The sequence below is a fragment of the Achroia grisella genome, unplaced genomic scaffold, assembly GCF_030625045.1.
Source record: "Achroia grisella isolate CSIRO2021 unplaced genomic scaffold, CSIRO_AGI_Agris_v1 utg782, whole genome shotgun sequence".
Classification (NCBI taxonomy): domain Eukaryota; kingdom Metazoa; phylum Arthropoda; class Insecta; order Lepidoptera; family Pyralidae; genus Achroia; species Achroia grisella.
Genome location: NW_026713022.1, coordinates 2,532,467 through 2,544,164, shown reverse-complemented (window position 1 = coordinate 2,544,164; position 11,698 = coordinate 2,532,467). Strand labels below are relative to the sequence as shown.

The 11,698-nt window shown below is 31.2% G+C and overlaps 1 protein-coding gene across 1 annotated transcript; it reads left to right on the top strand.

Annotated features, from left to right (window-relative positions):
- The first annotated feature begins 4,409 nt into the window (after positions 1 to 4,409).
- Positions 4,410 to 6,054, top strand: LOC131851293 (inhibitor of growth protein 5). The gene has a single exon (XM_059201776.1). The coding sequence runs from the start codon at positions 4,595 to 4,597 to the stop codon at positions 5,417 to 5,419; it is 825 nt and encodes a 274-aa protein (XP_059057759.1). The 5' UTR covers positions 4,410 to 4,594; the 3' UTR covers positions 5,420 to 6,054.
- The last annotated feature ends 5,644 nt before the right edge of the window (positions 6,055 to 11,698 follow it).

Below are 11,698 nucleotides of genomic sequence, written 5' to 3'. Positions count from 1 at the left end.
GAAGGATATAGAGGAGATCGAGGAGAGGGTGTTGGATTCGTTCCGCCGAGCCGGTGGCAATATATGTATGCGGAGCGAGTCGACGCGGGCGTCGTCGGAGGCCGGCGTGCCGTTCTCTCACGCCACCACGGGCCGCAGCAAGCGGCAGGCGTACACCCGCAGCGAGTCGCTCGACCCGGGCCGGGCGGCGCGCGCGCACACCCTCAAGCGGCAGTCGTCGGTGGCGTGCACGTGCGGCCACGACAAGAAGACGCGCGCTAAGTCCGCCGTCGAAACGCCGCGGCCGCGCTCGCGCTCACATGGAGACGACGCCCAGCAGCACGTCCTCGACAAGTACGAAACGCTCGTTTAGTGCTGACAAACCGCACCCGCGCGACCCTGACCTGAGTTACGCTACGCTCCTCTGTTGCCGTTATTGCCACATCTTTCCAAATATGATTAAGATAATCGTCTCGTGTCCAAATTTTTTTATCTTGTAGCCTATCTTTCGGTTATGACTAAAGCCCTGCAAACCTAATATAGAAAAGGATTTTTCTATATCAAGATCGAATTATTACAATTAAATAGACCTTTTGTAGGGTTATGGTTGGAGGTCCATGTAAAACTTTGAGCATTACCAAAGTTTTATATTGACCCATTACTTGTGTAGTGCCACTTCACTTACGAGAGTGATACAAAGGTGCTGGTCTTGTAAGCTACAGATATGCTGAACGACAACGGACGCTCACCTATTCTAACTCTCATTGTTAGGTCTATTGTCTACCACATGTCATAGGATATGTGTGCGGTTCAACTTTTTTCCTAAACTGAATTACACTGAACTTTGTCTCTTGCCTCGAACTTTGTGCTCGATAACAACGATCTGCGTTCCCCTTTCGTCTTGTGCAGTAACCTTAAACCTAATTATATTATTCCGTGCACGATAAATTGTGATGGTAATATGTAAGTCTGTCTCGGTCTGCACGGCATTTGGAAAAGTGATAAATTGTCTGTCACTTAGAGATTACGAGAGTGCAGGTCGCAGGTTTTTGTATTGTAAGTATAACTTGGTGCAGTGCATGGAATATTGATTATAATTATATATTTGAATATATTATTCACATAATCAATGTGGTTTGTAATGGATCGGTAATATAATGTATGTGTCCATTGTATGAAGATTTATTGGCTAGTCTTATGAAGATGATATAGGGATTAGGAGTGACTCATGTCTTAAACCAAAAATATACACATTAAATGGTAGTGATGAGAAATGATTAGATGTAGTATATAAAATATCTTCTCTTCCCTTTTTTAAACATTGAAAATGGCTAAAATTAAATGTGGTATCTAAATGTTCTTATGTGTGATCATGGAGGTAATATTCAATTTTCCTCGGCTCCTTAGGAGTCAGGTACATGTTTTAAAGTAAGCCATTCTTTAGATAGATAGTAAACCCACCTGGCACAATATGTTTTAAAGGTGCTTTGCTTATTTAATTCAAATTTCACAAAACCTTATTGTTTTGATAGCGGTTGTGAAGATTTTTGGACGTTTATGGATTATTTTTACGATGGCTAGAGTGACACTATAATTTTGCAGTTTTTGTATTTACTAGTCGTCTCTTGAAACTTATCATGTAATTTTGATAACTTATAGAACATTTTACACTATTTATTTAAAATTATATTATCCATGTATTAATAATATTACATAAGAACGATTCCATTAGGCGTTACAAAACACAATATTTACATAAAATTAAGATTTATAAAATAGATTTATGGAATAACTACCATTTTGTAATTTCATATTTAGTGTGACCGCGTATGTAGTGCCAATGATATCGATTGTATAGTTTCGACAAAATAATACATAACTTCCATTTTTATATTAATAATAAAATTTTGTACTCGTCTGGTAGTTGAGAACAATATATATGGTATAGGAAATCGTGTGATTTTCGTTTACGCATGTACGCAATCCCTATATGTTGTTAGCTGTGTATCTGTTGATATTATATACATGCATTCCAAAATGTTTTGTTGCTCGCAGTTTTTACGCGAATTGTTTTATTGTAATACTTTTAATGTAAAAGAGCAACGAATGTGTACCAAATTGTCAAGATAACTACATAGTATTGTACCTATATAGATGTAAGCTTTTCTATAAGTTTTTATACCTTAATGAGTTACTTGTAGTCAATTGTCCATCAATTCTTTTTTATACATTTCTAATTTGTGGTAACAATTGATGAATCTGATTAGATAAGACCTATGAATGTTTGAATTTGTATTTCTTTTATACCTGATTTTACGTAAAGTGTAAGTGAATATTATTCCCTCGTTTTTGTATATAAAATGATATTATTGTATATCATACTTACTTATTATTATTTTGATATTATATCTCATAAATAAACAGTTATGATAATATTTAAATAAATTATTCTTTAATTTCATAAATGATGGATGGTCATGATTTTCTTATATATATATATATATATATATCTAAAATCGTGAATATTGAAAAATTTTGGCAAACCTTATTGTTTTGCATACTGTCTAAATTAAGCAACATTGTAGAATAGGAGCATGATGTAATTATATTATTATTATGATCACGATTAGCATTATATGTAAATTGTAAACCTAAGGAAATAATTAGAGCATGTTTTATATTATGTAGAGTATGTAAACGCAATTTTATTTTGCCATATACTGGCAAACGCTGATTATTTATTTGCATTTTTTCTTAAATGTTTATATTTTTTAAGATAAAAACCTGAAGCAGAGTTGTTGTAATCGCTAAATGTAGTAGTCCAGTATAAAATATTTCTTCTATTAATTCCAATGTGATAATGCTAAGAATATGCATGCGTTGATATCAGATTACATGCTTAATACAAAACTGTATTAACTCGAATATTACAAGCTGTAAAATCAACTATAAAGTTATAACTTTGAAGACTAGTTCCAGAATTTTATTATTTTTGAGTTAACTCAGTGTTCTATTAAGGATGTGATGTGTATAATAAAATATTATTTTTAAGAAAAACTATTTGTATAGAATCAATGAATTCAAAATTTCACTTAAATGTATATCAAATATTGAAATACATGTCATTATAAATAATCATCAATTGATATTATATTAGTTGTATACATCATAAATTTCTTTTATGTTTTATTCTCAATAACTACTACAGCGATTTTAGTACAATCATTAAATATTATCAAAATCACATTGTAATTATTAGAGAAATACAAAGCGCTTCATATACCGGACTATGACGTCATTATGTCTGATAAGAGAATATTTTATAAATTGTTTATTTGCTAATACAAATTAAGTTAAAATTAATGAAATTGTTTTATTTTTATATTCCTTTCAATAATACATACCTTTTCTCCCTTGACTTGATTAACTCGGTTCATCTGATTATAATCCACGGCGCCAGCGAATGAACTGATTATGACGAAAATATATAATATGGGTGTTTTCCTATTTACAAGATCATAAAAATTTGACAGCCGTGTGATGATATTATTATTAGAAGCCATGTATTGAAATTGCAATACGCGACCATTCTAAATGCAATTCTTTTATTTTTTTTAAGTTTATATATTCTATTCCCAAGCACTTTGTTTCTCCAGACTTCCCGCGTCTGTCTTGTTCCCTTCTCTCACCGTTCCATTTCAGGCATTTCATTTAATAAATGTCATAAATCACTTAATACAATATTCACAAACAGTAGTGTTAAAAACGTACTTATTTAAAATTTCTTTGGCAACAACTTTTGTTTCATATGTAGACTGGCTAATTCAGAAAAACATTAATTAAATTCAGAATCACAATGGTATCAAAAAGGTATAAGACATATTCGATGGCTTTTTTTCATTAATAATATATTTTTGCAAATATCAGATATACTATACAGTTTACATACGTTTTTATACATTATATTTGAATGTATATAATCACTGAGTCAGTCAGTAAATTGGACACTGTCAGCATATTATGTCAAAAATTATACAGATATACCGAATCATGTTTAATAAGTATGCTTTGGATCTAAACATGGTAGATAAACATTGTTTATCTAGGTATATTGCGTGAAATGAAATTCAAAAATTCTCATCGTCTCGTTAAATTTTGTTTCGTTTCAAGCAAAGTTGTTACTTAATTAAACTAGGCGGATTGATTAAATAAGCAGTAGTAAATATTTTTTCATTCAATATGTGTAAATATTTTAGAATAATTTAACATTTTAATTAAAACTTATAGTTTCTTAAAATATATACCTCTAGATTTGTTTTATTCTACACGTAATGGAATGAAAGACAATGCTTTAACTTTACAGTATAACAATGCACTCTGTGCCTGTAACGGAACGTTTTGTCTATCGCTTCTTTGCGTTTATTGAAATTTTGGTACAGAAATTAATTTTATAATAATATATAATATGTGGTGAAATAATAATATATATCAGTTAATTTTGTGTAATATAATACTTCGTTGAGTTCTTATGATATTTAGAAATACTAAGTTATATTACTTTCATTTTGGCGCTGCCAATACTTTCATTTTTGTGTCATTGCGAAATTTATAAGACATGACTTCGGCCTTATATTTGGAGCATTATCTTGATAGTTTACAACATTTGCCCATAGAGTTGCAAAGGAATTTCAAATTGATGCGGGACCTTGACGACCGCGCGCATGGAATAATGAGGACGATAGATCTCATGGCCGATGAATTACTACCAGATATCCCTAAAATAGATGAAGAAGCCAAGAAAGACAAGATAAGTAGAATTCAGGATCTATTTAATAAGGCTAAAGAATACGGCGATGATAAGGTACAGCTAGCCATACAAACGTACGAATTGGTGGACAAACACATACGGCGTCTCGATTCAGATCTCGTGCGTTTTGAGGCTGAAATACAGGAGAAAGTGCTGAGTGCCCGCGCTGCGCAGCAAGCCGCGGCTGATCAGGAGACAAACACAACAACTGTTAAAAAAGGTAGGAAGAAGCTTAAAGGTAGTGAGAAAGCTGCAGCAACGACTGGGAAGAAGAAACGCGCGGGAGCGTCCAGTGAGGACGATGCAGCGGCGGCGGGCAGACCGGCGGCCAAGAAGAAATCTCAACGTAAAGGTGCGGCTACAATAGCAAATGCAGTCAAGGAACAAGAAGAAAATGCTGATTTGGATTCTGTTGCAGGCATGGCACACCCTAGTGATGTGCTTGACATGCCTGTCGATCCTAATGAGCCAACATACTGCTTGTGTCACCAAGTGTCTTACGGTGAGATGATTGGTTGTGATAACCTGGACTGCCCTATTGAATGGTTCCACTTTGCATGTGTAGATCTTAAAATAAAGCCGAAAGGCAAGTGGTACTGCCCTAAGTGCACCCAAGACAGAAAAAAGAAATGATCCACAATGAAACCTTTGGTTAAACCAATTGATAAGACTGTGCCAGTTAAAAAAGAACTGAAATAATTCCTGGTGTTTTCTAAATTATAGTGTAACAAAATGAAAGTCCATAATTTTTTTTTAATCATAGGTTATGGTATGTAAATGTAATAGTGTACTATATTTTATTATTTAATTCTTATCATGATATAGGAAGCCATTTCACTAATAACAACATAAAATAATATGAGAGTTATTGCAAATTGTAATGCAGTTTAAAGATATATTAAAACTTTTATGTGTACATTTATTTTGCAAAATAGTAATTACTTACTGAGTTTGAGAATGTTATATGTATTAAGTGTAGTCAAATTTTATAATTATTTGATATTTTAATAACAAATATTTGTTATGAAATAGGGATGAATGAATCTTATTACACCACAAAAGTGTCTGTGGTGTAATAAGAATTTCACTCAGCTTGGATAGTCGAGAGGTTGTAACATATCTGCTCGAGTTGTAGAAGAGTAAAATTCTCAACTTAATACATGAAGTAACTATTATGCAACATAAACTAATGTTTGCTAATAAGTTGATGGATTGAGTATTGTAAGAAAATTATGTATTATCATAATGATTGCTACATCTTAAATTAAATGATAACATTGCCATTACTTTGTTTTGTTCAATACTGATGTCATTATAGCAAACAATTGTGAATATAATTACTTTATTGTATTATAGGATATATCAATATTATTAATACTACTTACATGTCATATTGAAATCAAGCAATATATTATGTGCACTTGTAACTATTTCATGTTATTGTTCATTAGCAAAGGACATTGAGGTATTGTGTACTTAGTGCATTAGTCAGTGGAAATGTTTATAATGTATATTATATCTTTGTTTATTTTATTATTGTCTCCATGAAAAAAATATCTGCTATCATATTATCCTTTTTAAAAACATCTATACATAGCCCTAATTTGAAGTGTTGGAGATCCAGGGTGTTCTTCATCTCTGCTTCAATATCACCACTGATTTTTGAGCCATGTGTAGATTGACTTTTCATACAGCCTAAAGAAAATTATTTTTTAAATTACTCTCATTGTTTGTTCAATAATTTCACACTGTGAGACAATGTTATATGTAAATGGTGTTAAATTAACTAGACAAGAAATAAGAAGCTGAAAATATTCTCAATTTTGTGTACATACATAAATACTTTTTGGTGCATTATCATTTGAATGTTGAGAAGTTCTGAATGTATTACATTCTAAAGGAAACTGTTGCAGAGAAAATAATAAAATGAATAAGCAATTGACTGAGTAGTATATTATGTGTTTGTGTACTTTTAAGTTACTAGTCTTATGGTTAATAGTCACCATATAACTGACAACAAACATATACTTAATTACATCATTATGTAGTTTATATTTAACTATAGGTTTACAATTTGATAGGATTGACACACAAGACACCAATGGGAAACTTATAAGATATCTATACACAGTTAAACATTTAAACAAGAGTTCATAGGTACATTAATATAACTATTATTAATAAGAAATAGATTTGTTTTTTAGAAACTAAAAAATTGTTTAGTTGAGATTATAATTCGTTACCTACATATTAGCAAGTCATAAGGTCTTTATTACACGTAAAATGTGTATAGGTCCGTGTTATAATTTCACTCAGGCACAATTGTTTCATATATATAAAATATCCTTGATTATGGTAATTTTTACTTGTGTTTGAAAATGGTTGTTTACCATTGGTTTTGCTTGAATGCTCAAGTTTATAGTTTTAACATGTTCCAAATACATTATTATAATAATTGCCTTCCTTACAATTTGTTATGCAATAAATGTGATGATATTGTGATATTCTGAATACAACTTTTCATTCCAACATTTTGAAGTGACCATAATTTTTCTCTGTTTCATATATCAATAACTATGGTATTTACTAACTACCATACTATTGAAATTCCTTAGGTGTAAAAAGATGGATGCATTTTCCTAATATCTGTCCAATATCTGTATGATATCAATGTTGTACTGATATGTGAAAATAATATGGAAATCATTAGGAAATACTACTATTTCACATTATAGGTGTCTATTCAGTACCTACAGATTACAAAATTGTACTTTTTAGTGCAGTTTTCTAGACATATATAAGAAGTGAAGCTGTATTCAGAAAGAGTTTTGAAATGGATTACAATTTGAGCTAAATATTATGAAATGTTTTAATATATATTAAAATATATTACGGTTACAAATTACATTTATGTAATTATAATGTATTCAGAGATAAGAATCTAGATATTAATTTAATCGTGTTAAAAGATTTTTATCTAAGGATTTTTATATGATTAGAATATAAAATTTGTTACTCCCTAATATAAAGAAATAATAGTAAATTGCAAATTTAATAATATATGATACGTTAGGTTAGATAGTTGCTTTTTACTTTTAATATTGGTAGATATATTGAAGTGATATACTTAAATACATAATATTATAAATAGATTTGTCCTGACTGACTGACTGATCTATAAAACCATAGCCTATACGGCTAACATGAAATACTAAATATAGATTAGGCATTTACTATAAGGACGGCTTTCAGTTAGACGACTTAAATAATATTTGTAGTAAATAAAAAAAAATGAAAACTCGACTTTAACAGTTTTACTTTATAGTCGATTTTCCATAATTTTTTTGGCTACTGCAGTTTATTAGAGTACGGTATCAGTTTTATATTAACTGTGTATGTGATTGGAATCAATTTACCCTACATGTGCATTAGTGGCATGAATAGACCCTACTACGTAAGTAATGAATATTGTAAGTACTCGATTATTAACACCCTTAAAAACTTTAAAATTTTGTTAGTAGAATTTTATATAAATATAGCGTGTACAATAAGATTGAAGAGTGTAAGGATTTTGAATCGTTTTTGTGTTTAATTCGTATACACATGTAGTCGGTGGTATAGTATATGCAGAGACTACATAGAAATGTAAAGCCTCTGCTATACTTAGGTAAATTAAAGATTGGTTGTATTGATTGTATTTGACAGTGTTCGCAGTGAAAACAAAATTCTCGGTCTTATTATAATTATAGTCATTGTCAGTCTTCCTTTAGATCTACTCTGGAATCTAAAAGTTATCCATTTTTGTTACAAAGAAATAATCGATCATTTTTATCGCTTATTTCGGGGCTTAGAATTGATTAATTTTGAAAGTAACCGTCAGATAGTTCTGTCATTGATGTAATAAGAAATTAATAGTTGCTAATGTACAACTCGAGAGTGGAATGAGCTGCATGACGGTGGCATCGAGTGTTATTGCATCTCAAATAGTCTCGAGAGTAGATCGACTGGGACTGCGACTAAAGCAGTGTTTCCCAACGTTTGATTGTTAAGAGGGGCAATTCGAAATTGGAGTTTAAATCTTTCGCTCTGGCCCATATAAATGCAGTGCTACATGTCGGTGCCAAATTTGACCAATAATGTTAATTCTTAAGAATTTAGTGATGTAGCAATTCTATAAATATTTTTATTAAAATTACTTATTTAGAATTTGAATAGTTTTGAAAATTTACTTATTGCATTTCGTTAATTTAGTTTTTTACTCGTTAATTTAAGTTTCTTAAATGAACAATTCTATTTTTAATATTAAACGATACATATGTTACATAGGAGCCTTTCCTATGAAAGATTTTAGAATATTCTAAATTCATAAGAATTTTAGAAAGGCTAAGTTTGGGCATGGCACGTAAAACGTTGGGAAATACTGGACTAAAGCTTATTGCAATTATTGCTTCAAAACAGCAATAATTGCATTGCCAAAAATTGTATTGTTTTATTAGTCGCGGCGAAAACGACTTAACTAATTTTGTACAAATTAGTTTTAGTATATGAATTCCTAATTTATTATTGTAACTAACACAACCGATTTCGATGTACCAAATTAGAAAGTACATCCTTTTTATCAATTCACACTTCGCAGTCGAAATAAAGGTATTTACTATAGATATTCTTAAAAAAACTGTTAAATCATACAAATATATAATTTTTAATTTACAAGTTGAATAGAACAGTGACGTAACGAATTTTTATAATTTGTGGTCAGTTGCAAATTCATGAAATAGAGGCTCAACTTTTATCTAATTACGCTCTACTCTGTAATTTCTTAAATTTATGTAAACCCTATTTTTAAGTAAACTATCTATCTATAATCTTGTGTATTTTTCTTTTGTTGAGTTCCTTGGACGACGATTTGCTCTCACTTACATCTTATTGTTACGTCACTGACTTAGAACAATTTTCTTAGCCATTTTTGTTAGTACTATTAGTAAGAAAAATCTTTTCACCAATACGACATATACAGTTGATTTTTAACTATTAGATAAATATGGGATAAAAATATAGTCAGCAGATTATTTCATAGTTACTAACTGAAAATCAACTAGTCCTTTTAAAGTTAAATAAAATTGTAAGTTTGGAGTAATAAATGTTACTCTCCATTCGTCTTATCTAATTAATATAACTTTCTTATTTATTATTCAAGTATTTGCGCTTTGAATTTATCTCCTGGCGCCTCTTCTGCTATAAATTATGCTATGTTTTTTTTTTAATCTTTCAAAGTTACACTCGTCATGTTAATGTGAACGGATTTTAGAGAAATATTGGCAAAATGGTATCGTATTGAAAGCAATGATGGAATCATTTGTATAGTTTTTTTCTACATAGACAGTGTATGTACGCACCGTCGCCGTAAATCATAAGGAAATTAAATAACGCTGAGGACCAATTGTTCAATTGCAATTTTTCTATTATTTCAATTAAATATCACAGTTTGTTTATATATATAATTATAATAAAAATAAAGTTTTACGTTATAGATAACCGCTTTTTTTTTTAATATTAAGATAATTTTAAGATAAAATTTAAGATAAAGTAGCAATATTTTATCTGTACATTGTATCTATTGTACTGACATACGTACCTCAGTTTCATCTATTTCAGCCACCACACAGCATGCTTTGTAAACTGTTTCAGTTGAAGGGTAAAATGAAGTCGCAAGATGTGGAGGCATAACATCGTATGCAATGACGTGTGAGTTATCCCGCGCGTCACTTGATGACGTTGATGATGTTATTTCTGTTGTTGTTAAGTATAATAAATGCATAAAAATAAAATTGTCCCCTACTATTGTTAATACTTCTTAAGTTAGGCAGTCCAATTTAATTGTTTTACTGTACCAAGGGATTGTTGCCCTCGGAATTGATACCGGGGCAAAGGGTCCACCGCAAGTCACAACCTTCACCCTCTAGGAGAGTGCGGATGACAAGTGTGTGTCTATCTATAAGTATAGGCAACAGTTAATACTTTTAAGTGGACTGTCACCCAGTTTGCCATTCCAATAACATGAAACAAATCAACGCCGCGTTCATTTAAAGCTAGGCATGTACCCTCATGGCATCTATACTCGCAGTTCTTATCAGAAGAGGCCTGTATGAAAAAGACCAACTTCACAAAACAAATTACAATAATTACATACACAAAAATTTGTTTTGTGAAAGAAGACAGTTTTTTTTAATGGATGTTAATGGTTCTCCCGCCTGCGCTGACAGTTTACGCTGGCGAAGCACCAGTGGAGGATAATAGGAGGTCAGGTCAGTTAGCCCATCGTGGTAAATTGCTAGCAATGGGGTCAATAGTTCATATTACAAACAATTCCTTTTTCCCAAATGTAAGATGGCAATGGAATCGACATGGGCTGCTAGAAATGTAGAGTCCACTATTTATATTTTCAATAGACAAAGCGCAATCTTAATTGGTGATAAGGTATTATCTATAAATTAAGTCACAAATTATGGGAAGGATGACAAAGAGAACGAAGTGTGACAAGGGATGAGTAATAAATTTAGTGACGTTACATTTCGAAGTTTACATTTTCTTACAAAATATTTAAAACGTAATTTAAACTAACTTTGAAACGGCTGTTTATTTATTTAATCTTTTGTAGATGTAAAGTTAATAGACGTGTGACGACGTAGAAAGGGAAAGTCCTACAAATGTGACCGCCTGTGAAAAAGACTACGACCGAATTTGACATGAAATTTACGTCTAGTTCCTAGCTAGGGGGTTACATCCGTCATTTTGTCTGCTTTTTTATATAAATAAGTATAAAAAAGCAGACAAAATATGTATGTCCGTCTTCGAGATACAATCTATAATCACGTCTAATATAATTTAAAGTAGTTCAGTCATTAAGTCATG

Bases quoted from the DNA above. Each gene is read 5' to 3' on its own strand.
- LOC131851293 (XM_059201776.1), top strand. From the start codon at position 4,595: ATGACTTCGGCCTTATATTTGGAGCATTATCTTGATAGTTTACAACAT.